The sequence below is a fragment of the Morchella sextelata genome (assembly GCF_020137385.1).
Source record: "Morchella sextelata strain SCLS chromosome Unknown scls_19, whole genome shotgun sequence".
Lineage (NCBI taxonomy): Eukaryota > Fungi > Ascomycota > Pezizomycetes > Pezizales > Morchellaceae > Morchella > Morchella sextelata.
The window spans coordinates 919094-944593 of NW_025408634.1; the positions used below are offsets into that span (position 1 = coordinate 919094).

General features: G+C 46.4%; 8 protein-coding genes across 8 annotated transcripts; 4 read left to right on the forward strand and 4 right to left on the reverse strand.

Annotated features, from left to right (window-relative positions):
- Positions 1-331: 331 nt before the first annotated feature.
- On the forward strand, positions 332-2011 carry H6S33_005133 (uncharacterized protein; the record flags this gene model as incomplete). Its single annotated transcript, XM_044836486.1, has 3 exons — positions 332-586; positions 638-835; positions 890-2011. 3 exons carry the CDS (start codon positions 332-334, stop codon positions 2009-2011), a joined length of 1575 nt encoding a protein of 524 aa, XP_044690346.1.
- A 1971-nt stretch (positions 2012-3982) lies between these two features.
- On the reverse strand, positions 3983-5106 carry H6S33_005134 (uncharacterized protein; the record flags this gene model as incomplete). Its single annotated transcript, XM_044836487.1, has 2 exons — positions 3983-4661; positions 4712-5106. 2 exons carry the CDS (start codon positions 5104-5106, stop codon positions 3983-3985), a joined length of 1074 nt encoding a protein of 357 aa, XP_044690347.1.
- Positions 5107-6312: 1206 nt separating this feature from the next.
- H6S33_005135 (uncharacterized protein) lies at positions 6313-8671 on the reverse strand (the record flags this gene model as incomplete). Its single annotated transcript, XM_044836489.1, has 8 exons — positions 6313-6522; positions 6579-6721; positions 6777-7069; positions 7122-7247; positions 7302-7429; positions 7477-7747; positions 7803-8023; positions 8417-8671. The coding sequence occupies 8 exons, from the start codon at positions 8669-8671 to the stop codon at positions 6313-6315; spliced, it is 1647 nt and encodes a 548-aa protein (XP_044690348.1).
- A 1419-nt stretch (positions 8672-10090) lies between these two features.
- Positions 10091-12042, reverse strand: H6S33_005136 (uncharacterized protein; the record flags this gene model as incomplete). The annotated part of the gene is made up of 2 exons (XM_044836490.1): positions 10091-11937; positions 11994-12042. The coding sequence occupies 2 exons, from the start codon at positions 12040-12042 to the stop codon at positions 10091-10093; spliced, it is 1896 nt and encodes a 631-aa protein (XP_044690349.1).
- A 3742-nt stretch (positions 12043-15784) lies between these two features.
- Positions 15785-16225, forward strand: H6S33_005137 (uncharacterized protein; the record flags this gene model as incomplete). Its single annotated transcript, XM_044836491.1, has 1 exon — positions 15785-16225. One exon carries the CDS (start codon positions 15785-15787, stop codon positions 16223-16225), a length of 441 nt encoding a protein of 146 aa, XP_044690350.1.
- Positions 16226-18177: 1952 nt separating this feature from the next.
- H6S33_005138 (uncharacterized protein) lies at positions 18178-18398 on the reverse strand (the record flags this gene model as incomplete). Its single annotated transcript, XM_044836492.1, has 2 exons — positions 18178-18235; positions 18304-18398. The coding sequence occupies 2 exons, from the start codon at positions 18396-18398 to the stop codon at positions 18178-18180; spliced, it is 153 nt and encodes a 50-aa protein (XP_044690351.1).
- Positions 18399-20682: 2284 nt separating this feature from the next.
- Positions 20683-22042, forward strand: H6S33_005139 (uncharacterized protein; the record flags this gene model as incomplete). Its single annotated transcript, XM_044836493.1, has 6 exons — positions 20683-20821; positions 20882-21016; positions 21075-21107; positions 21185-21543; positions 21603-21809; positions 21881-22042. The coding sequence occupies 6 exons, from the start codon at positions 20683-20685 to the stop codon at positions 22040-22042; spliced, it is 1035 nt and encodes a 344-aa protein (XP_044690352.1).
- Positions 22043-24762: 2720 nt separating this feature from the next.
- H6S33_005140 (uncharacterized protein) lies at positions 24763-25500 on the forward strand (the record flags this gene model as incomplete). Its single annotated transcript, XM_044836494.1, has 1 exon — positions 24763-25500. One exon carries the CDS (start codon positions 24763-24765, stop codon positions 25498-25500), a length of 738 nt encoding a protein of 245 aa, XP_044690353.1.

Here is a 25500-nt window from a genome sequence, read left to right on the forward strand (position 1 = left end):
ATGCAGCTAGGGTAGTGCACACCCGCGTTCCGGGAGCGAATACGAAACTGGCAACATGCCATTGTCCGGCGAAAGGGGCAGCCGAGCAGGATCCAAAGACAACAGAGAAGGGTTGGAGGAAGGAAAAGCTGATCTCATAAATCAATCTGCAGTTTAGGATCCCTGCCGGCTGGCCTTGGGAGGGGGAAAAAAACCTCTCCCTATTTTGTGGTCGGTAGTTAGGCGCGTCTCCTATCTGTACTTATTATCGTGTCCTTCCCTCCCTTCCCTCCTCCCATTCCCTTCATCAATTCCATCAATCTTCTTGGATACCTGAAGGTTTGACGACATAATGGGTTTGTTAGCTACACTTTTGGAGCCCTTAGGGCCCTACTACGCCGAGCTTCAGAAGCTGGGAACCCCCGTTGTCGTGGTCGTGGGTGTGTTGACGTTTATTGTCCTGAGTGTCGTTATCAATGTTTTGAATCAGCTCTTATTCAAAGACCCGACGAAGCCTCCGGTGGTATTCCATTACTTTCCATTCTTTGGAAGCACTGTCCGGTATGGAATGGACCCGTATGCGTTCTTCAACTCTTGCCAGGAACAAGTATGACATCTCAGCTTCTCCATATCCGAATTGAAGACTAATATATAATAGTATGGCGATGTTTTTACCTATGTTATGCTCGGAAGGAAGATGACTGCTTGTTTGGGGCCCAAGGGCAACGACTTTGTGTTTAATGGAAAACTTTCGGAAGTTAGCGCCGAAGAGGCCTACACCCATCTCACCACCCCCGTCTTTGGTGATGGCGTCGTCTACGATGTTCCTAACAACATTCTCATGGAGCAGAAGAGGGTGCGTAGTAATTGTCAATTGAGCTGCAGGATTGTACTGACAGTTTTGTTCTAGTTCATGAAATTCGGTCTTACTGCGGAAACCTTCAAATCATACGTCCCCTTGATTGTGGAACAAGTTGAAGACTACACCAAGAAATCCAAATTCTTCAAAGGTCCTAAGGGAACTGTTTCTCTCTCTGCGATTATTCCGGAACTTACCATCTTCACCGCTGCTCGTTCCCTCCAAGGCAAAGAGGTTCGCGATGCTCTGGATGGCTCCTTCGCCAAGCTGTTCCACGATCTCGACATGGGCTTCACACCAATGAACTTCCTCTTCCCTTGGTTCCCGTTCCCATCAAACAAACGTCGTGACAATGCCCAGCGCACTATGGCTAAATTTTACATGAGCATCATCGAGAAGCGCCGCGAGGAAGAAGCTAGTGGCGTCGACCACTCCGACATGATCTGGAACTTGATGGGACGCACTTACAAGGACGGAACCCCTGTCACTGACCGCAATGTCGCACACATGATGATCGCCCTTCTCATGGCTGGACAGCACACTTCTATGGCTACCATCACTTGGATGCTTCTCCACGTCGCCGATCAGCCTAAGCTCGTCAAGGATCTTTATGATGAACAAGTCCGCGTTTTTGGAAACGGAAAGGGCGGCATTGAGCCTCTCTCATATGAGAAGCTATCTGAATGCACTGTTCTTAACAATACTATCCGCGAGACTCTTCGTACCCACCCCCCACTTCACTCCATCATGCGCAAAGTCAAGGCCCCCATGCACGTTGACGGTACCAACTACGTTATCCCCAAGGGCCACTATATTCTTGGCGCTCCCGGTGTCTCTGCCATGGATGAGAAGTACTTCAAGAACCCCCACGCGTTCGACGTTTCTCGGTGGGAAGGCCAGAAGACCGAGGAGGAAGGTGAAAAGATCGACTTCGGTTTCGGAATGGTTTCAAAGGGAACTGCATCTCCATACCTCCCTTTCGGCGCCGGAAGACACAGGTGTATCGGCGAGCAATTTGCCAACGTCCAACTTTGCTCGATCATGGCCACCTTTATCAGGAATTTTGAATTGGGCTACCCCGAAGGATGTGGTGTTCCCAAGCCGGATTACTCCTCCATGATTGCACTACCTACACCACCGTGTACCATTTCATGGGTCAAGAGGGATCCTTAATTGGATCGTTATGGTTTTGTCTTTTGTTATGGCGCTGTGGCATGTATAGAAAGCAGGGATCGTGAAATGCATGGCAAGGGTTATGACGTTGATGCTTTCGAATTTTAGTATTGGTATATTCTTTTAGATTCTCGGATTGTATTAGACATTACCGAAAAATACTCTAGGGTCGGGGGATGGGGAAATATAATAATTAATATCCAAATACAAAATCATAATTTTGTAGTTAGGTTTTGTGCGAGTGATCTTTTGTGATCGTCTAATTTTCAATATTCCGTGACCGCTAGGATTACTTGGGCTGATACATACTTCATGGAGCTAACAAGTCTTTGCAGAGTAATAGGTGCTTAAGATGTACTATACTAATGTGGAGAATGTACAAGGTGAATATATCTGTTTCCTACTGCTTTGCCAATAGATCCTTTGGGTGGGTGTTGAGTACATGTACTTCATAGTCGGCGTGATCCTCGCACTCCCGAATTATATCTATCATTTCGAGGGGATTAAGATTCTCTTTACTCATCTCCTCTTGCTGATAGCCCTCTTTCAATAGTCACGAGAAGAAATAAATGCTCGTTGAAACTATGTACATGTATGATGTACACCCGCAGGAAAAAAGTGAGGAAACAACGAGTAGCGTGACAACGAGTACGTCTAACTTGACATCCCTGCACCCGCAATACAGCCCCATGAGTATTCCCTAGCCATGCCTTTTGACAAGTCCGGAAAGCGAAGAGAGGCTACTCTGAATGAAAACATAAAAGTTATTGAAGCCCAAGCTAGGGAAGAGTGGGAAAGGCTAGATTGGGAAAATGTATATAAAATCATTGACAGCATACTAAAGAGAATTGCAGCAGTAGTAAAGAACAAGGGAAGTCATAAAAAGTGGTAAATATAGTTCAGAGGCCGTAGTATCTATTCTGTATCTCATTGTGTAGTCATATTACTTCTATTCATTTCCATTTTCACTTTTTCATTGGGGTTCGGATTGGTTGCACTCGTTGTTTCCTCACTTTTTTCCTGCGGGTGTACCGGGGGTTAACATTAAATACCGAGAATCTGGTAAGATAAACACACCTATTCCACAGCAAGATTCTCTTATCAGATTCTTCGTATTTACCGTCAACGCCCGGTACATAGGTATTCCAACGGCTGCTTTCGCCATTATGCGCGTTACCTATTTTGGAATCGATCATCTATCGAGTGACAGCCTATGAGTATAAGCTAGACCCAATTCGAGGAGCTAAATAATCTAGACGGCTCAGGTAAAATTTTAGCTTTTAATACATGTAGTCATAATCCGATGTGGTGTAACGGTTAGCATCGCTCGCTTTCAAATATGAGCCGAGCAGATCGGGGTTCGATTCCCCGCATCGGAGTACTCGGGGCAGGTAAAAAGTACCGGACAATGCAGGTTTTTGGTTCACCAATGGGTGTGCGTGCTAGGCGTGAGCTACTGCAAAAAACCCCAGAGACAAAACTTGCATTGTCCGGTACTTTTTACCTGCCCCGAGTACATGATATCTTGAATGGCTAGAGTTAGAAGATCACTGATCATTGAGAAATATTTTAAATAGATGGTCGGTGGTGGTTTTAAGCCTATGGTTTTGTTCACCTATGTTTTTAATCAGTGCTTGAACAAATTTCCGGTGTTACCATTTCTCGAATCGACAAGTCGATGTATTTATCCATGGTTGAACGTTTACCTACATGTACCGGGCGTGCACGTTAAATACCGAGACGCTTTGGACGATTGGTTGAGGTTGTGAGGCGCAGCGAGTGGCGGGCCAATGGGAGTTGACGCCGAGTGACGCCGAGCGATGCCGAGCCAGAAATTTGTATGGAGGAAAGAAATACGGAGACACCCCTCTGAGGTCGTAGCCACACCTGTTCACGCCCACGAACAGGTGTTCCCGCCCACGAGCACGAACAGGTGTTCACGCCCACGAACACCTTCAATTATATAGCTATTTAATACTTAGTAGCCTGCCCACCAGCAGCAATGACTGCTTCTAGTCTTCTGGGCATGCTTCTAATGAGTCCATCCAGTCTATCTACAGTGATATTATCCCAAGCATTCCTGATCATGATTTTCAAAACCTCGATATCTTGTATCAGCCCAATAGTTTCCCCCAATTCAGTTTCTATATCTGCCCAAAGAGCCTCGATGAGATTGAGATCTGGTGACTGGGGGGGCCATTCAACACTCTCTACCTCATTGATTTCTCTGCAAGCAATAGCCACTCCCTTATGGCCGGGTGCATTGTCCTCCACTACCTGTGTCCACCCATATTCTTCACAGGTACGATGCCAGAATGGTACAAGATGGGGATCCAAAATGTAATCTCTGTAGACTTGTGACTTGATAGTGATGCCAGCGGGAGTGAAAACTAGTTCTGACTTTATCTCTCCACAGAAAGCACCCCATATCATCGTGCTCTTTCTCCCTGACTCCCATGTTTCATCGATGCAGTCAGGATGATACTCCTCCTCTGCTGTACGTGTAACCCAAGGTCGATGGCCAAAGCCTGCTGTGCTGAAAGTAGACTCATCTGTCCAAATAGTTCGAAACCAATCATCGTAGGTCCAGTGTAGCCTAGCTTGACACCATTGCACCCTTTTGATTAGATTGGGTGCTCTAATACCCCATCTACTCACTGATATTAGCTTGAGTTTATAGGAAGGAGCTAGTGATCTTACTTCTTACGAGGTAGACGTTTATGGTAGCCCATAGATGCCATAACATCTCGTAGAGTTCTAACAGAACATGCATATCCCATCTCATGAATTATTGCCTCCCAAGGTAGACGCCTTGTTCTCTTATCCCTTGTAACAAACTCTCGTAGTCTCGCCTTTTCTGCCTCATTAAAAATAGGTGGTCTACCTTGCCTTACTCTGTTGCTTGGAGTTCCATTTGCCTGTGCTCGTCTAAAGATTCCTTGACAGGTCCTGAAATCTATCTCCATTATCCTCCCTATCTCTCTCCAGCTCTTCCCTGTCTCTCTCAGAGTGATAATCCTGAGCCTTTCATCCCTCGTAGTCTCTTTATTCTGGGTGTTTTGATGATGATCAGACCGCCTTCCCTTCTGCCTCATCGTGAACGGGGTCTCAATACGTCGAACGGGGCCTCAACAGCGTCGAACAGGGTGGAACGGGGTGTTCACGGCGTCGAACAGGGTGGAGCGGGGTGTTCAAGGCGTCGAACAGGGTCGAACGGGGTGTTCAGGGCATCGAACGGGTGTCAATGATATTAGCGGGTGGAAAAGTTCACAGCTTGAAAGAACTCACCTACGAGTTCACAACATTAACGACTTCCCCTCCTTGACGTGGCAGTGGCGGTGTCCTGTCTTGGTCCGAATATCAGCCAATCAGGACTTGCAGTACAATCGGCCAATGACTCGAGCGTCTCCAGACTTACCCTTAACGCCCGGTACATGGCAGGGATATTATCTTGAAATCTGCGGACGAAGGTTGATGTTATAGCTCCGAAATAAATCTCGAATGTCACCGGGACTTAGAATGACCATTGTCGGCGTTTAGGCGAGTATAACTGCCATAAGGCTAGTAATTCACATTTACCAGACATAGGAGGGGGCTAAGAGTTATTTGACAAGGTAGTCCGCGACTTCAGGAAGTCGAGAGAGCCTTTGTTAGCGCCCACACTAGATCTATTAGACTTGTCCCCTCTCCTCTTTCTTTTCCCTTTTCCTAAGACATGTTCAAGGATAATATTTTTTGATTAGGGAAGAATCATTATTGTGACATGCATGTACCTGTATCAGATAGGTTTTGAAGAATCTAACACTACGAGAATCAGGGATGGACCATAGAAAAAAAATCGAAGCTCTCACAAGAGGCGCTCATACTAGCATATATGTATACTTGGTGTTTAGGGTCAATGATTGCAATTCGGATGGCTATCTATAGGGTGATATGGTTTGGGCGGCGTATGGTCCATTGCAACCCAGTTGCATATTTGCACCTGCCTTGAAACCACCCCATATCATTGGCATAAGCTAGCTCATTCATAGTTTTGGTTTCGCACATGGTTTCGCGTGGGCCTAGATCCGGAAAATTCGATCTGTCCGATGGGCTATAACTCATTGGACCACGGACAGTCAGATCGGGCAAGAGAGATCCTGCATCTTTGGGGAATACGATAATTTACTGCCCTTTTCCCTGTTGGATTTTTTTTATCTTGTCACTGTTATCAATTGACTAAATTAGGTCTATATGCGATAACCCCCCCCCCCCCCCCCCCCCCCTTTTCTCTCCGTGCATACTACGCATCTTCTAAACCCTTATTCGACTTCTGTTTCCTCCTCTGTATCACCCCCACCATTCAAATCCTTATAGATAATAATCCCATCATCGGTTTCTACAGACCGTGGAATCATTAGCGCAGATTTTGGCGGCACCAATACTGGGCCTGAAGGCCTCATCAGCCTCTCTGCAAGTTGCTCGGGCGTCAAAACTGGGTTGATAGTAGCTTCACAACGGTTCAACATTTCCTGTGATGACTGTTAGCGGTGATTATTCATACATAATGGAGAAGAAGGGAGCGGACTCGAGTTTTCCAGAGAAAGCCCAACAACTCCAGGAGAGACGAGATGTTCTCGACGCTGGTGGGAATTTTGCGTACATCGTCAGTGGAAAGGAGACATATATAGCCCTTTCCATAGACCATGCGAAGGAACTGACATCGCCATCCTATTACGAGTTGATTAGCTAGACTCGCCTACATGTGAGCGGAGGGAAGACTTACCAGCTGTAACCATTCCTACAACATGAAGTCCGCCCAGTCCGTCAGGCGAGTCCGAGTGAATGTGCATTTGTAGATGGTATAACATGTCGTGGAGGACCTTGACAACTTTGAGCGTGTCTGCGACCCATTTCTTTTCCTTCTCGCCTGCAAAGTATCGTGCATGTTCTGCAACGCCAACCTCATGGCCGTTTATTTGAAGAATTCCGTCATAAAGGTGGCCAATACGTTTGCGCTTTTTGTGTTCTGGGTGCATGTTCTTTCGATCGGTTGTGCATAGGGATTTGGACTCTCCGCTGAGGAGAGAGTTAACTAACTGTATTTGGGAAGGAGGAGGTAGAATCGTACCGGCTCATGTAGCTACCTGGGATCGTAGACATGCATTGATCAAAGACGGCCCCCCAGAAGTTACTTATGTACCAGAACTCTCGGTGGTTCTGTTCGAATACGTTGGGAGTTTGACAAAGATCTGACCTTTGTGACCGTTAGCTAGAATCCACCATGGTTCCATATACGGGAAGAATATACCAGCAGCGAAGAACGGTATTGACCCAGCGGCGTCCAAGACGCTCCTCCGGGGTGAAATTTGGTAATTCCTCTGGTTTGAAAGCTGGAGTAATGTCCAAATAGTCACGCAATTGGTCGGCGGTTCTTAACTGTTATAGTTAGCATGTATATGGCGAGGGAAAACGAGAGCACTCACTGTGGCGAACTGCAGCATTGAGCGTACGAAACTCGGATTTGGATCTGGCATTGGTGGTACCGCAGCGCAAATGGCTTCCCAGTCTTCATCAGGGAAGCAGTCCCGTACTGAAGTGTCACGTATATCAATTACCCAAGAGTGCACTGCGCACTCATTGGGAGCGTCTTTGAAGCAGTTATAGAGCTGATCCTCGACATAGATACCGGAGGGGAGAAGCCATTTTCGGGATTTATCCATGCACCTGAATGATTCGGCGAAATGCTTGATAAATCTAATGGAAGAGTTAGCTGACGTAAGAAAATGTTGTGTTTTATGTGTGTATGTACCCTGGAGCTGCGGCAGGTCTTTTACTCTCCCGTTTCCGTTTCCGCTTCCGGGTATTGGATGCTGGTCCTGGTTCGGGGGAGGAGGAAGGTGGCAGTGATGCATTCACAGAGACGGTAGCATTAGTGAACGTATTACTACCCTTAATAACGATATGAGGCTGCCCGCCTTTTTCAATCTTAGCGAGATCATAGGCTACACGGGCTGCACGGTGGTCTTCGCCCTACACAGTTGATTAGTGTAAGTGTTCATTTAGGCTCCGACCTGCTCGGCCTTTCATTTCTCTCCCTGCTCCCACTCCTCTCTCACCAGGTCAGCCAACGTTGCTTGCCTTGACGAGCAAGCAACAGGCCTTGAGCAGCAAACCGACCCGGAAGTCATCTGTGCCCCAGTGAGACTAGCGCCGGATCGGGACGTACCCTTAACATCAAGTTGACTCTGACGAGCCATCTAATGCACCGACAACTAGTGGTAGGGAAGCAAGGAAATCAAAGCAAAGACAAGCAAGCAGGCGAGCCTGGGTTGCTGGTATGAAGCAGAAGGATGAGTTAGGGCGTATACGTCCTAGGGTGATATGTGGCTAATAATCGCAGCATGTGTCGAAGGAGAGACTCACAGCGACTTTATATCTGTTGAGAAGCTTGGTGGCAGCCTTCCGTTTTCGATCTGAGATTGTGGTATCATCTATAACGCGTGCCAATTCTCGGAGCCAAGAATCACAGAGGATTGAGAACCCATTTTTGGTGCCCAAGAGCTCGCGGTTGGCATTTAAATAATTCATGATGGACCATTTACCCACTGGATGAGCTTTGAGGAAGTGACGAGCGGGGTCCTCGGGGTCGGGCGAGTAGCTGGTCTCGGCGTCTGACATCTCGAAACGAATGGCGGTAGTACGGAGTGATACTTGTTTTCCACTGTGTTCGCGTTGTTAATATCGTTGACAGTATGTACTATTCCGGATCGCATTTACCCTCTTATTCTGTCTTCCTATCAGTGATGAAAAAGATAAGATAAATGTATTCAAGAAAATACGGGGTTATCATATGGGCATATTATACACGAAACGAGGAAGATGTTTTGCCAGATGCGGTGTAGTGGAAAGGTTTACTGACTCATCAGCCCTGTTTATTGATCCTGGCACTATTGGTTGGTGGCTGGGAATTGCAGTCCGACACGCGCAGCCCGACATTCAACAGCAGCCCGTCTGGATATGTCCGAAAATTGCTTATAGAGACCATCGCAACCTGGGAAATATATCGCTTGTTATCAAAGCCGGGAGGGTGGCATCGCTCGAACTGCCTCGGCAACACCGACAGCCTTTCTGCTGGTATCGCTAGAGGTCTCGCCTGGCTATGGGCATGATGAAAACAGAAGGAGAGGGCTCATGACGCGTACCCGAGGAAGGCCAAAGACTACTGAGATCATTTAGGGAAGTGGAATAGAAGGCTTCTTCGGTGGTTGGCGGGCGCAGGTACTGTATGTACAATGCATAGGATCCAAGGTGGTTCAATAAGCGGCGATGGGTTGAGGTTGGTGTTGGCGATGAACAGAGCCCACGTGCTGCCAAGGATTGTTTTAAACACTGTTATTGAAAAAATAGAGGCTGTCATAACAATCCGATGTGGTGTAACGGTTAGCATCGCTCGCTTTCAAGTCCTTCTAACAAGAAGAGCTGATCCGAGCAGATCGGGGTTCGATTCCCCGCATCGGAGTGAAGTTTATTTTTTAGTCTGCGTTCTTTTATTAGGTATTCGAGGTAGGCCACAATGCAAGTTTTGTCTCTGGGCTTTTTTTCTGTAGCATTTGACGCCTAGCATGCGCACCCATTGGTGGGACGAAACCTTGACAAATTTCATCCTACCATGGGATAAGAATCGACCCTCTCGTGGTTGAGAAATTACCGAATGTGATCGCTTTCCGGTAAGCTGAATACGTACAAATTGCTTTCTTAAGAATCCATTACTCTTTATTCTTTAACATAGTTACAGTACATGAGTTAGGTATAAATAAAAAGAAACCCGCCTTTTGACCATGCCCTCACTGACCATTTCACAAAACCATCATTTCACAAAACCACCATCATACAAGTACCCAAAACACACCATACAAGCAAAATCCATCACAATCATCGCTGAAAACCATTGAGAAAGAAAAAAAAGAGGAAAAAAATACAGGCCGAACACTACCCAACTCCATATGTGAACCCTCCCAGAACGGCCATAGACCATCCAATCAAACACATACAAAAAGAAAAAAGTTCCCTGGTATACCGTACGAAGTCATGTCACACTTAAGCATCAAAAAGCCTTGTCAGGATAGGCCCCACATCTGCCACTGCTGTCAACAAATCCATCTCTCTCACGCATGCTCCGATCCTGCATTCCTCTGCGATTCCGGCCTTCTTCTTCTTGCTTGGTGTGCCTCCCACGGCACCACCACCGACTGCACTGACAACCCCGGCTACATCCAGCGAGTTTACTACATCCCTAAACTCCGTGTTGGTCAATGGATGCAGCAATCGCTCCCGCTTGCATACGGCCGCATATGCCTCGAATAATTGTCGTACTGTGACACTTCCACGGGTCTTCTCGGCGGTCACAAGGACACATAGAACGGCCTTCTGCTGAAGGTTGAGAGTCTTAACACGGGAGATTGTTGAACCTCCAAAAGAGGCGGCTGAGACTTTGGCGATATGCGAAAGCATGACACGGGGAGCAGTCTGGATGGTAAGGGATGTGAGGGCGGCAGGAGGGGCAGTGGAGGAGAGTTTGCGCGGGGTGTTGAGGCCGAGAGCTTCGACGAGGGGCACACGGAGCCCCCCTGGTAATGTGACGCTATTTCTGTGCTGTTCATCCGGGAGTCGGTTCTCGTTCTCCAATTCACAAACAGTTTCGAGCTGCTTTTGTTGGGTTTCCTTGGCCCGGGTTTCGGACTCGACGAGCTCTACGGCTCGACGGCAGAGGTCAAACGCTTTCCGTAGGTCCCCGGTTGCGGCGGCAACTTTGCGAGAAGCGAGTTGGATAGCGGCGGGGTGCATGAAAGGGACGAAATCGCCTGGGGTGGAGGTACCATTGGGAAGGAGGGAGCGCAGACGATTAGTGATTACTGATGCGATTTGCTCCGCTGTATACGGTAGAAATGGAAGGAGCTGGGGCGTGAGGTTACGAGCTTTCAGACGTGGGAGGAAGCGATCTGTCAGGTCAAGTGCATTTGCAATTCCAAGAAGGATAAGGCGGGAGCTGCGGACGAGAGACCACTCAAAGATGCTGTAGAGGACTTCTTGGTCTTTTGTAAGAAGGTGATCGATCTCATCAAGAACAACCACAAAAACCTCGCCGGGCTGTTTTTTTGAGTTTTTCTTGGGTATGAACAAGGCTTCAAGCTCAGCCATACCGGTGGGCGATGATAGTTCCTCCCCTTTATAAAACTCCTCGAGAAGCTTGACATAGATACCTGTTGGAGACTGCATGGTCATACAGTTCACATATGCTCGCTTCACATTCACCGCTTTGTCGGCACCCAGGTCCCCCATCACCTCTGTTAAAAGCGCAGACTTCCCGCACCCCGGTGGGCCCGATACATACAGACACCCGCCGGAGCATGCCTCCAATCTTGGCCCCAGAAATGCCGCCAACTTCCTCTTCTCCTCATCACGTCCAACTAATCTCCCCGGCTCCCCGCTCCTCGAGAATAATACTTTGGCCGTTGTCATAATCGTTGGTGTCATCGCAGCCTTGGTAGGTGTCCCAAATAATTTTCCAGACCGAGGAGTGAGCGGTTTTCCAATGGCTGAGACTCTGTGGCGTGGAGTGATGGGCTTCTTAACACTATATTTGTGACGGGGCGTACTCGGACACGAAACGTCTGAGTCAATGGACATCGATAATGCCTCCACTCCTTTGAATACCGTGGGCGACAACACTCCTCGTGAAGAAGGCGTAACCTGCGCCTCTAGTAGGCCTCGTCGCAATTTCTTTGGTGTCCTTGGAAGACTATCATCGATCCGAGGGATGGCGACATGGATCGTATCTTCAAAGTCGTTATCATCATCATGGATTATGACTGCTTTTTTCTCTTTTTTTGAGGAAGTATTTTTTCGAGCTGGAAGCTTTGTACGTATGGGTGAATCCACGACGACTAAAAATAAAGTTGTCAGTATAAAAAACGAAAAGGGGATAGTCGAAATATCTTACCGGCAAAGGAAGGAGTGGTGGGCCTTGCACGTTTACCAAGGACAGACATAGTGCCCAGTGTATGATATTTTTTGGTATTAAGGATAGTAAGAACAAGAGCGAGTAGATTATGATTATTATTAACCGATGAAAAGAATGATAAACAATTCTCTAATGAAGGTGGTGGTTGATGAAGATGAAGTCGACAAAGTTGGGGGCTGGTGGTTGAGACGCTAGGGAGAAAAACGCGCTTCGAAAGGAGACTGGTTGCTGGAGAAACGCGTTCCGAAACGGGCAATGGCAAGATATGTCGCGTCAGGTCGCGTAAATTGGAAAATTGGGATACGAAATGATTCTGGAAAGGAATCTACGCGTCTTAATTATACAAGAAGAACGAAATTGAATAGTATGGTATGCACCAACCCCTAGTATCTGAAACCCAAATCCGAAACCTAGATAATATTTTTTCCATGTGAAACCATCTATGATGTGACTTCGTTGCTATCTGCTCTAAATCATTAACGTCGATTACATACAGTCGCCCGCTGTTGTAACGAACGCTCCCATACCAAATATTTGCTGTATCGAACCACTTGGGCTGGCTTTTTGCCCACCCCAGCAAAGAGTTTGGTCTGCTGTACCGAACAATCTGCTATAACGAGCGGAAAGGTGCTCAATATGCACGTTCGTTATAGCGGCGGGCAACTGTACCTTTCCCTTATACGGCCCTACTTAGTACTACCTACATGTATGTATGTACCGGGGGTTGAGGGTAAGTACTGAGAACCCTTTTTTGGGAATTTTAAAAAGTGAGGGTTTGTAAAGGAATCTGATTGGGCTGATATAATTAAAATGACACTTGGCAGCCAAGCAGGTATTTGGACAGTCTGCCCTGCAGCTTTTGCAATGCAACCTCCTCAACCTCTTTTCTACTCCTGTTCTTTTCGAACTTCACCAAAACTTCTTTGATAACTTTGAATCAGTACTCAGGTGAACCTGTGAGCAAGGGCTATTCAGTGGTTATTTTTTTGTATTTTTAGGAAAATATTTGAATTTTTAAGTGAAGATAGATAAAACGTCTCGGTATTTTTTTCCACCATATAAATTTTGAGGCCAAGGCCAAAATTCATTGGCTGCTTTTGGTTACCATGGGCGGTTCCCATACAAAATCAACCAATCCTTCAAGGCGTCTCGGTATTTAACGTGCACACCCGGTACTCATAGACATGTCAAGCGGCCAAATAATTGCGCACTGCTCTATTCTTGGTGCCTAGCCTGAGTAAGGAAAGTATGATATTAAAATCCCGAAATGTTACTTGATGTCACTCTTTTTGGGCCCGACAGTTGACAGAGATTTGCTTGGCCGAACCAGTAAAGGGAAATTCTCACAGGCTCTCATTCGATGGCCGTATGTATATCTACATGGTATTAGAATATTATAATGCCATATACATGCATTTACAACCACCGCCGGCTCCCACAGTACAGCCGTAGGTAATAAGTGATGGAACGCCCTGAGGTACAGTTATACCTGCAAACACCGTATGTTAGTGGCGTTTTACCTAAAACAGGTATCACTGTGTCTCAGGCCGTTCCATCACTTATTACCTACCGCTGTACATGGTGGGAGAAAATCCCTTTGGATTTGTGCCCTCCTCTGGGGCGCATGTAGGGATTTTGTTTTCATATAGTAAAACAGCAGGAATCTCATGGAGAAGCAGGAGGCGAGCGAAGAGCCTTTGTTAATTGTCTGAACAGTGATGGTGATCGATAGTCAATATTAGAATGAACAAAATATTCAAGAACCGTGACTTATACCAGTTAGAGGTCGGGCATGGAAGGAATAAGAGAAACATGGCGGGCCTCCATATTAGTATTATGCACCTTGATTGTGATACTACATAGTATACTACATGTAGCTAGTAATTATATTAGTGACGGTAGTAGTGGTAGTGGTGGTCTATACTCAAAGATACTTGAATCGACCTGGGAGAAATGTTATTAATATATTTTCAAGCCAACATGCAGTACAGCATTTATGACACTGGCTGCGGTATACCGGTACCGCTTTTTCAAAAGATAGGTGGTCAAGTAACAAAATTAGTTGTGGACCTCTAAATTATCGCATTCTGCCATGAACTTCAAGTCCTTGCTTAAGGAGATGGTCTACCTGAAATCACCAGCATCCACGACTTCGTTTTGGGAGGCCTTGCTTATTCTTGATCTTCCGTTCTAGACAGCTGCTGTCCCTTCGGCAAGGCAATCGGCCTCGAACTAGCTCATGTTACCACAGTGCACTGTGATTAATCTGCCATTCCTAAAATTACCAACTCCGAGATATTTTCACTTTAGGTACATGTAGTCCTTAGTGGTCATGTACAGATACCCCTCAACCCCTGGGATCTTGAGAATCCTGTTGACGTCGACTGCAGTGCGCAGCCTTTGGCGACTTGACGCCTGTTTCTGTACTTTTGGGCTGTTTGAAATCAACATTTGAATCCGGTTCTTTTGGTGCCACTAAAATCAGACCTTCTGAAGCACTCTTCCTACTCAATAGTACCGCGGCCGTACATTCTTCCCAATTCTTCAACCCCTAACCCCCCCAATCTTGAAAACTGTGGATAGCATGACGTAAGAACAATTGCTACACGTAGCTAGGCTCTCATATGGATAGATTCAACTTGATATCTCTATACTTAACCGTGTACTAAACTAAAGCTTACCCTTCAGTTATTATAAATCTCAATCATGAAAAAGTGACCCTGGTGTCAGACCGGTATGTACTGACACATCTAGACCCCCTAGATCTTGTAAACGTTTGTTGAGATAAAAAGTATACCTCCCGCCACACACACACTTGATTACACGTCCCCTCAAAACCGTCCATCATGGCCACTAGACACGTATCCTTTAACGGTTCCCCTCGAGTCGTGCACACGAACCAAAGGAAGTTGCTCACTTCTCTACTCCCATTCACTCCACTGAAGACAGCTACGACGCCTGGTGTTCTGGTGTACTGGTGTTCTGGTGTCCCCCCGCGGGGGGGGGGGGGGGGGGGCGGTCAATTTCGCTATCTACCGCCGAAAACCCAAACTACATGTAGTACATGATCTTTGTTACTCACTACTTGTGCTCCCAGAATCATGGAAGCTAGCCTAAGGTGAATTCAGAGCATACGTGTAGCTATATATGCCTATCTCATTATATTCCGTAGAGCCTGAGATCCTCTGGCTTTTAGCAAACGGTTTTAGGACGAGCTCGAGGCTGGTGCCGGGTTATACGATAGCCTCATGGATCACCTCACCATTTGCTATTACCTCGAAGCCTTTCGACCGTGTATCCCAAAACTTTAAACCCAGCTCTCCATTTCTCTTGAAATCCATTGAGGACTACATCTGAAGCCCATTTAGCCCCCATTGTACCGCGGATGTTCGACTAGCGATGCTAATACATACATAAAATTCTCGTCTAGGTTATAAATAGACGAGTCGAAAATTTGAATGATCGTCTCTTTTCAAGTTGCTCTGCGTCCCGAGAATTCAATTGATGTCATGAATGTCAACGCCAGCACTTTACAACCATTCCCAATTCTATGATTTGGGAGAGTAGTCCCACAGGAAAGACCACCCTCCTCTTGGGTATAAAAGTCATCGTCGCTGCCTACCGACCCATAGAAGTTTCATTTCCCCCCATACTTTTTGCCTCAAATCAAGAAAACCTTCGATCTATCCGCCAATTTCTTTTTGATAATATCGATATTACAACCTCCAAACACGCTCAATTTCCTTTAAACATAAACACCTTATCTCGAAATGCCTAAAGCTACAAGAAAAACAAACTCCGGCATAAAAAAGGCAGCTACCACCGTGCCTGCTGTCACGGTAGTGACTAGACGGCAGGCAAGACTCGCTCGTGAGCGTGCGAGGGACGACTCTGGCGCTGAGCTCGAGTCAGTCACCAATGCTTTTGATATGTATCATTACGTTACCATCCTAATCGAAGAGGTTATGAAGGCGCTTGGTGCCGAAAGGGCCAGAAAAACATCGATGGAGCGCCCGTTGTTTTTCGAACGAGGGAAACTTTACCTAGATGTAAAGTCACTCGAAGCTTCGGCTAGCTGTGAAGGGGAGTGGCCGGTGGATGAGCAGCTGCAGAAGGTAGTTCGCAAGACGAGGACGAGATTGGTGAAGCCAGCGCGGCCGGTGAAGGGGATATCGATTCTGAATATCCAGAGGGTGGAATTGACGGCTTGACGTTGGAGTTTATGGTCGGGGCATGATTTCTTTGGCGTTTGGGTACTTTTCATAAACCTGTATAAATGGGTAGACACGGGTCTGGGGTTTCTTGTTTTCTCTCTATTTTCTCTTGGAGGTTAATTTGATTCATTAATTCTTGTATTGACTCTACACTGATGTCCTCTTTAATTTGGCGTTCAAATCGTTTCGGTAATATATATAGTGCGCGGCGCGCGCTCGAAGTTACTTATATGCATTATATAGATGTAATTACATGTATTTCTCTTGTTTAAGTTACATCTCCTTTTTCTTTTCTTTGAAAGGGTCTTCGTTTAATTCAGAGGTTTCATTGATTGCTTTGTCATGTTCGTTTGCAATTGTTCGTCATCGTGACTACATTGATCAAGCACATGTACTTATACTCATTTCGCATAGGTTGTCACTCGTAGGCCAGAGTAGCTGGGAAACTTCGTCAAATACGAGGACAAGGAGTCCAATCATCTACTAATGATATTACATACGGGAGTTCAACGATGAGCAACACAGTATATACGGGTACATGTAGTGAGCTGATATATGCCGGGCTGATCAAGTTCCCGGACACGCCCAGAATCTGGCTACAGTGCATCATGTGAACTTGAAACGAGCAACCGACGTCAAAACCAAGAAATATTCCTTGGAGTAACAGCTTATATGTATGTATTTATAACTCATTTTTTCTTTCCCTTGAAACTCCTCGCCTTCTCGTGAAAATATATTACTGTGACACTCCGAAGATCAGAATAACTATCGTTCTGAAACGCAGGTGGAATTAAATGAACGCATCCATAGAAACAACGAAGGATTCGCCCCAGATACATGGGGGAGACCTCCAGATTTGTGCCCGAGAATTCATCTAAAATCATCGTTCTTTATTAGTTGAGGGCACTGACTGGCTCAGCGGGAATAGGATCGAAGATAAAAAGGATTAATACAGCACGTTACTACAATATTCCATATATACATATCACAAGTATTTGGGCGACGAAATTAGAATTTCTCGGAACCTCGAAAGGCGACAATTCGTTAAATGGTCATTTACTAGTATATATGTGTCTGTTAGAGCAGGCCATTGGTGTTGTGATTGTTTTTGGACTCGAAAGACATATTACGGAGAAACACATAATTAATAAATACTTATTTTCAAACCATGCATATATCGGGAAGCTTAACGAGAACGAGAACTAGAACGAGAATCCCCGTAGATCCCATGTACATGTGTTGAGATGCCACAGAGACCGGTCCTTACTAATTTGATTAGCTCTCTAATATAAGATCCCAGTGAAGCTTTATGGTCACAAGCTGGAGCGTCGAGGAATGGTTTTATCACAATAAATCACTCACACATAAATCGTACTGATGCTTCCTGAGTTATGACTTCCGAGTCCAAATTAAGGTAAAGTGAGTATGCTCAATTACTTCAGAAGCCTTTGAAATTCCTTAAGACCATGATATATTAATTCGTCAGAATACGGCGATGCACAACGTTCCATCAGTTTTGCCCCTCGTTTCTGGTATTTACTGTACCTTTAGATTGTCTAGGACCAGTTATGATCATGCGTAAAAGATAAGTCAGTACGTAGCATAGGGTGAACCATATAGCTAGAATAATGACCAAATATATTATAGAAGCTTTTGATGAAGTCTCTTTTCTTTACTCCCACGTATATAATATCCGATAGAATCCTAGACTAATTATATCTTTGTATTTAGACAAAATCCGCTGTTATCTCTCTCTACCCCTAGTCTCATAGAGACTTTATTTCTGCCCCCCTACAAACTCTTCTTCACAGCGAACTGATCCCTAAGCTTTGACTAACTTTACATCTAGATAAAGTTTCCCTCGCTCGAAAAACAACAGGCGCTCCACCGATGCTTTTATAGTCCTTTCAGAACCAAGCGCCTTTGTAGCCTTCAAAGAAGATCACAACTTACCAATCCCTCTCGGAGACATTGGTTTCCGACTCGAGATCAGCACCAAGGTCATCCCTTTCACGGATGTATTAGTCTCCAGTGTCCGAGACCAGCGCCAAGGCCATTCATCTACTCTCACGAACGAGTCCCACCCGCTGTCTGGTCGCCACCGTGACAGCGGCGCGGTGGTGGCTACCTCTCTTATGCTGGAGTTTGTTTTTCTTGTAGCTGTAGGCATTTCTATAATTCTCATCTCGGGAGGCATCTAAAGAGTGAGTAGGCATTCCCAAAATAAAGGTAAAGAGAAGACCGAACCGTGAAGCTAAGAGCGGGCAAGAAGGTATCACATCAGGTTAGGAGTCTTTGAGCAGCGTCGGTAAGAAGGTGCTTTATCATGTCTGAGAGCATGGAGACACTCGCTAGGCCCTAGATCAGGAGGAGGAGTGGATAGGGTTGTGATAGCATAGCGGCAGCCTACGGAATGATGATGAGAGAAGTAGGAAGAGAGGACATAGATCTGGGTTTATATACTCTTTCATTATTGTGAGTTATCAAAATTATCCGGACGCTCGCGTCACAACCAAGTAAATTGGCTACAATAATCAAATTTTGAAACCACTTCAATTGGCCTCATATTGAAGCCTGAGATAATAGAGGCATAAAGAATCACAAAATGAAATCTCTTGTCTTCTCGCCTCGTGGTTGTAGAGAAAGGTGATGTTGAAGTTGTTTTATTACAACAAGCGTCCGGATAGTTTTGATAACTCGCAATACCTAGTTTTTTGATGAGCTTAGTAGCTGCAGTATCGCTACGCCTTGTGAAGTTAGGCCAAATCACCGAACACGATTGCTTGTCATATGTAGTAGTTTAGGCCCGCACGGAGGTCCGAGAAACGGCCAGAAAGGTCTTGATATTTAGCTGTTTAGACTACGTATAAGTCGATCTTTACCATCAGACATAGATTGCAGTTGTAGCCCCTTACTCGTCGCTTCACCTGCGTTTGTTACAAGCTCTATTTATCAAATCCCACACAAAAATCTGACAGCTACAGCGAGTGATCTTTTATGATACAGTCCCGAGGAATTCGAAGGGAAGTTTTTAAGCGGCCAGTCGTCAGACAAGGCTGCGACACACCGCAGCTATATGTGCAGATCATATAGGGCTGTGGGTGGAGCATATGCAGCATGATTGGCCGGCGTCAGAATAACCATCTGGGCGCTTGAATACGAGGGAGGGGCTTACCTACTTGTCACATGGTTGGTTCGGTTGGTTGGGCGGTGAAATTTAGACTGTACTGTAGTATCAAGATTCATGCGGACGCTTGGTGGGGTTCTATATTGAAGATGATTGTCTTTGTCTTAAAAACCCTCAAAGCCTCTGATATTGATACGGGCTGGGTTGAAAACTCGCCAGAGACAGCTAGATCGAGAAGGCTTTGCAAATTTGTCTGCCCGCACAAAGTCATATGTCTGCCTCATGGTTTTCAAGAAGGCTCTGGGGACCAAGGCACAGCATATTTTTGAGACCCAACGCTAAAGGCGGGTAAAATGCTTATCATAATATTTAAATAATAGTGTATCGCTAGGCTATATTATTCCATGAGGAAATAGTTCTTATCATACCGAATCACCACGATACCTTTTATACCCCCCCGTCCCATGCTATGATATGATTCCAGTAAAAAGGCCCCATCAAACATCAACACGAATACCGGCAAAACCCATATTAACACTCAACCCCGCCTCTGCTCGATCAGCGCTAGCCTAGGGCCAAGAAACAGACACGAGTGATGTCGCATGAAGAGAGCAGACCGGCTGATCTCCCCCCCAAAAAGCAAAACTTATCCTGCGCCATGAGCTTGTCCACGTTCTCCTCTTTCCACACCAAGGCAGACATTGAATAATTGGCAATATCTCATCATCCTTTCCAGTAGTGTTGAGACAAGATGCTCCAGTAAGATCAATCCAGCGAATATAAGAGCATCGATCGGCAATGTCATAATGAAACGGTAATATCAATTCTACTTTCTCTGTGCTCTGATACGACAGGTAAGATGCTTTCGCACGGCGTTATGATAAATACTGAGTGTTGATATAGAGTGACTTCCCTTGGCGTATGGAGACATCCAAGCTCGGATTTGTTGGCCCTAAATCAGACAGCCTGCCAGTCCTATCAGCCCGTGAACTATTTTAGAGCGTTGGATTTATAGTTTGCACTAAGCTCTGAAGTAGATAGGAGTTTGCCTGCATATCTACCTAGATACATGTACGTAGGGCCCTGGCCGACATGGTGGTACAAGGCCATACACAATGCAGGCTAGGTAGGCATATTCGTCCTCGCTTTTTTTTTTTTTTTGCTTTTTTGCTATATTTGAGTAGAGCCTTACGTGGGCAGTGCAAATCATATAGACATAACAGGTTCTATAATATTAATGGATTGAGAATTGGTTGCTTATAAAAGCCTCATTACCCATAACTGAAATCCGTAAAACAGTTCTGTGTCCAAAATCAGCACTCTCAGAATGTCCAAATCTACCGCACCCCAAGAAGCTCTAGACTCCGTAAACCACACTCCTGCTACTGCTCCTATGAATGGAGGTGGTTTTTGGTGCAAATTCCAGCGCTGTCTGGGGTTCAACGCACGCTACAATCTCATCTTATGTCTGTAAATATCCTCTCTTTAGCGGTATGTTCATTTATCTAACGTGTATATAAACACAGGGATATTCTTCGGCAGCGTAATGTTCGGATTCGCTACCGCGAGGTTAGGATTCCTGGATTTAGGGCCTAATGGGATGTTCTGTAAACAGGCTGGGCCCGGTGAATGTTTTTGGCTAGGAGATAAACTTTACAAGAGTATTTCCTCCTATTGATACCAGTATCTAAGTACCGCCTATCTAACAGCTTGAATCAGTCGGAATGTATCTACATCTGGCCTGTATTCTACGTCAGTATACCAACCCATGTACCCACTTCACCAAATAGACGAAGAGCAATGAGCTTATCAGTCTCAAAAACCTTTAGCATGCAGCTTAATCGCCGTATTCCAATTTATGCCAGCCATCCGACATAAAGCTCTCCTCGTACATCGTATCAACGGCTACCTTGTTCTCCTTCTCCTAATCGGCGGCGTCACTGGTGCCCTAATTATCACCCGCCATGCCTTCGGCGGCGAGGTTAGCACCCAGGTTGTCTCCGGAACTGTCTCTGTAGCCACGCTCGTGTCTGCGTTTCTCGCATACTACAACATCAAGAGACTCCAGATTGATCAGCACCGCAAGTGGATGCTGCGTACCATGTTCTACATGGGGAGCATCATCACCACGCGGCTTTTCATGGGGATCGGGTTAGGAATCATCGGAAGTTCTCAGAAATACGACACGGTAAGTGTCATATTGTAGATGTACGGTCTGCTGGAGTTGGGCTAACTCGTGTGCTGTAGGTGTGGGATTGTGACCAGCTGATGTGGACAGCGAAGGCGGAAGATGTGGCCACGTTCTATCCAGAGTGTCTGGGCAATGGAACTGGGAGAGTTGTGGTACCGGCGAGCTTTGATAGGGCGGAGACTGTCGGAAGCATACTGAGGTTGTCTTTCGGGGTCGGTTTTTGGCTGGCGTTCGTGGTACATGCATTTGGAATTGAGGTCTATGTATGTCGTCTCCTTTGTTCCCGGTGCCGAGTTTAAGGCGGAGAAGCTAATGTAGTATGTGCGGGTTGTAGATCAGGTTGACAGCGGGCGAGTCGGAGAGGTTGAGACGCGTGTCGTATGAGAGGCAGGTTGAGGCGGGAATCACGCCAGCTGGGAGCGCAGGGACTACAAGTGACCGGTTGGGAGATCGGAGGAAGTGGACGCCACTCGCTACAGCTGATGGAGACTTTTGAGGGCGGTGCATAAGGGAGCTTTTTATTTTTATTTTTGTTTTGAGGAGAGGAGAGGAGAGGATGACAGGAATCTTTGTACACACGGTAGCACCGTTTTGATTTTAATGTTTATTTTATTCGAGAGGTTTTGGTTTTAGATTGAAGGTAACGTCACTACGGCATGTATGCAGGTACAGACAGGTGCATTTTCCCTAGCCCTGCCGCTTGATAAAGTTAAAACCTACACTCCATGATTTGGGAAAGGATATCCGTACATGTATCTGGCTGGCCCTATCGCTTTCTAACTTACATGTGCACTTCTCGTCAAAGCCAACCATGTGAGAACCGTGCACTACATACAGTAACGTCACAGTCCAACGGTAGATATCACATGCAATATCAGGTTCACCCATCCTCCCCTCTTCAGCAAGCTCTGTGGCTAATGCACGGCGTAAACAACCACCCGAAGTCATAAAATATTTCAGTATCCTCCCTTCTCCCTCAATCCTCCTCATACTTGTCCCAGATTTCATAATAATTTGTACCCCGAAGTTAAACAAAAAAATTTGTATCCCTGCAGGAATACCATCAAAGCGAGTGATAATTCATGAACACACATAATCAGCACTTAACAGCGAGGCCTCGAGGGCCCCCATCACACTCTCCAGCATGGCCAATATAACTTCACCATAAGCCAGTTTCCTCGCCATTACTTACGTGCAAAACCATTTCGGCTTCGAATTCAGGTATAGCTACATCTACATCTTATTCCAATTCTTAATTGGTTTAGAGCTGAGTGGGCGCAGGGGGCTCGAACCACAATTGCTCAAAACCCGCCATTTTACCTCACTCCGTACCGTACCTCTCGCTAGACATATCATCTAAAACATCCACTGCTAATACCGCAAAATCTGAGTTCGTTCGGACGGTTGCCAAGAGCGGTGTTGGCTTTAATCCTGCTGTAAAAGGCTCTGATCTCTTCCTTTAAGGGTGATATTTTTCAGCTCCTCTGCAAAGCTGTCCTCTTGGCAACTGTCCGAACTCAGATTTTGCGGTATCCCACAGAGAACGATTGACACCAAAACCAATGAATACCCACTATTTCGAGTCCCAAACCACCAATTAGACAAGGATGCCTGCCCACTTCGTCCACCCATAAACTGATACTGCAGTGCTCCCTTTATTCCACCGGCACCATGGTTCCCTAGTCCTCTTTAGCTCTGTGAACTCCAAAAATGCCAATATCCCAGTCCGATTTAAAACCAGACCATCAAATTCTAAACTGGCCTGGCCCGACACTTGACTGCAAAAAAATCATTGATCCTGCCTTAGGAAAGCCTTGGTAACTACAGTCACCCTGCAAAAGTGTTCGTGATTCGCCCGCTGGAGTGAGACATGATCGACGTGAGACAGTGGCGTCCATGGACATTGCGGGTGCCGGTGGGCAATATCAAAAATACAGAGGTTTGCGACCCATTCAACATCGTGCCCGTTAAATAGATATAGTAAAATACAATACAAATAGGTAAAAATACAAATAGGTTTCCGGAATCGCCCAGTACTAGTTCATCATCCAGTATCCGCTCAACGCCAGGAAGTCAATACTTCGTATACCAGCCTTTTGCTTGAATAACGGCTTCCACCCTTTGGGGCATCGATGCTGCAAGTTTTTCAAAGAACTCCGGAGGTATAGTTTCCCAAACTAAAGGCAGAACTCGAGCCAGTTCTCTCTTGACAGCAGGTGGTCCCCCTTTGATATCTGCAATTCTAGGGTACTGTTGTTGAAGTCTTTTCTTGAGTTCTACCTGTAACGGCAGCTAGGCGGATTGGCTATGTGGGTTGTCTGGGTACAAGGGAGAAGGATTACTTAGTGTGGTTGGGTTTAGCGAAGCGAGTTTCTATTATGTTCTTTCTGTTTCTGTTACGCGAGGGTATGAGTCAGCATTGGGATAGGGTATGGATATATAAGGGGGGTGTTGTCTCGTGATTTCTTGTTTCTCTTTCTTTCTCTTTTCTCTTTATGTAACCTCTGTACTTTACAGTCACGAATACTATTTGGTTCGCGCTACGTCATAGGGTTTACCCGGTATACTAGACCAGGTACAATTATCCATAGTCCATAGTCCACAGTCCCCGTTCTTGCCTTAGGTGTACCCTTCGGCCCCATAGTCCATAGTCCACGAACTTCCTACGTCCACGTCTTCGCCTCGGTTGTATTCCTTGGCTTCATAGTTCCTACGCCCATAGTCCCCGTTAGACTTAGGTTACATCCTCTACAGTCAACCAATACAACACCACCTTGCTTAGCTTTTTTCATGGATCGACTAGTGAAGGAACGGGGTTACGAAGAGTTGGATTAGTCAGAAAGGTTCTATCGGGTTCTATTGGGTTCTGTTGATCGTTAATGTATGAGTCATGTCGGATTTGTCATCGTTGGGATTTCCCTGAGTATATTAAGGGGGGTTGTTTGTATTTTCTGTTCTTTTCCTTCTTCTTTCTTTACGCAACGTCTTCTGTATCTACGCTGTCTATTGCTATACAATATTATCGTTCTCTTCTTTCTTTAAGAAGACCACCGCCTCGCTTTCCCCTCGTCTCGTCGAACCTTACCAACGCCAGAGCCCCGTAGGACTCCTGTTGCGAGCTCCCACATCGTTCCCTATTGCACTCTTCGTACCCTGCGGAATACTCGCTACTCACCCCCTTGAGATTACGTTGCGTCGTCATCCGCACCGTACGACATGTCCACCCCCGACCCACCTGTATGGGCTGCACCCAACGATGTAGAAGGATTCAGGCGGATGTATGAGGCCGACCCTGTTGAATTATTCAACAACATCGCCACCCTCGTCCAGCGCGTCCGCCTCCAAAGGGACACCCTTCATACACAACTCACCGCCGCCAATGAAACCATCGACAACCTCGAGGAGCAGATCAACCGGCTCAACCTCGACCTCAATGTCGCCCGCGCTGCTCCCGCCCCTACCGTCGCTGCCCCTGTTGCCGCTGCTCCTCCACCTGCTCCTGTCCCCGCCTTCAGGTCCGAAAAGTTTCCAGACCCTGAAAAATTCGATGGCACCCGCACCAAGCTCCCCGGATTCACTACCCAACTTCGAATGAAACTTGAAGTCAACCACGATCGGTTCCGGAACGAGGCAGCAAAGGTCATCTATGCCGTCAGCCGCCTGGAAGGAAGGGCCCTTGACCAGGTCGTTCCACTCGTTAACGCTAACCCCGCCGCCCCCTTCTCCTCTGTCACTGCCTTCGTCGCCCATCTGGAAGCCTCGTTTGGGGACCCAGATCCCCGGGGTACCGCCCGTCGTCAACTCGTTGCCCTGAAGCAAGGCAAAGGGGACTTCGCGACCTATTACTCGCAGTTCCTCCGCATCGTGGCATACCTGGACTACAACGAAGGAGCCAAGATCGATGCCCTGGCCGAAGGACTGTCGGAAGACCTGAAGGACGCCATGACATACTGA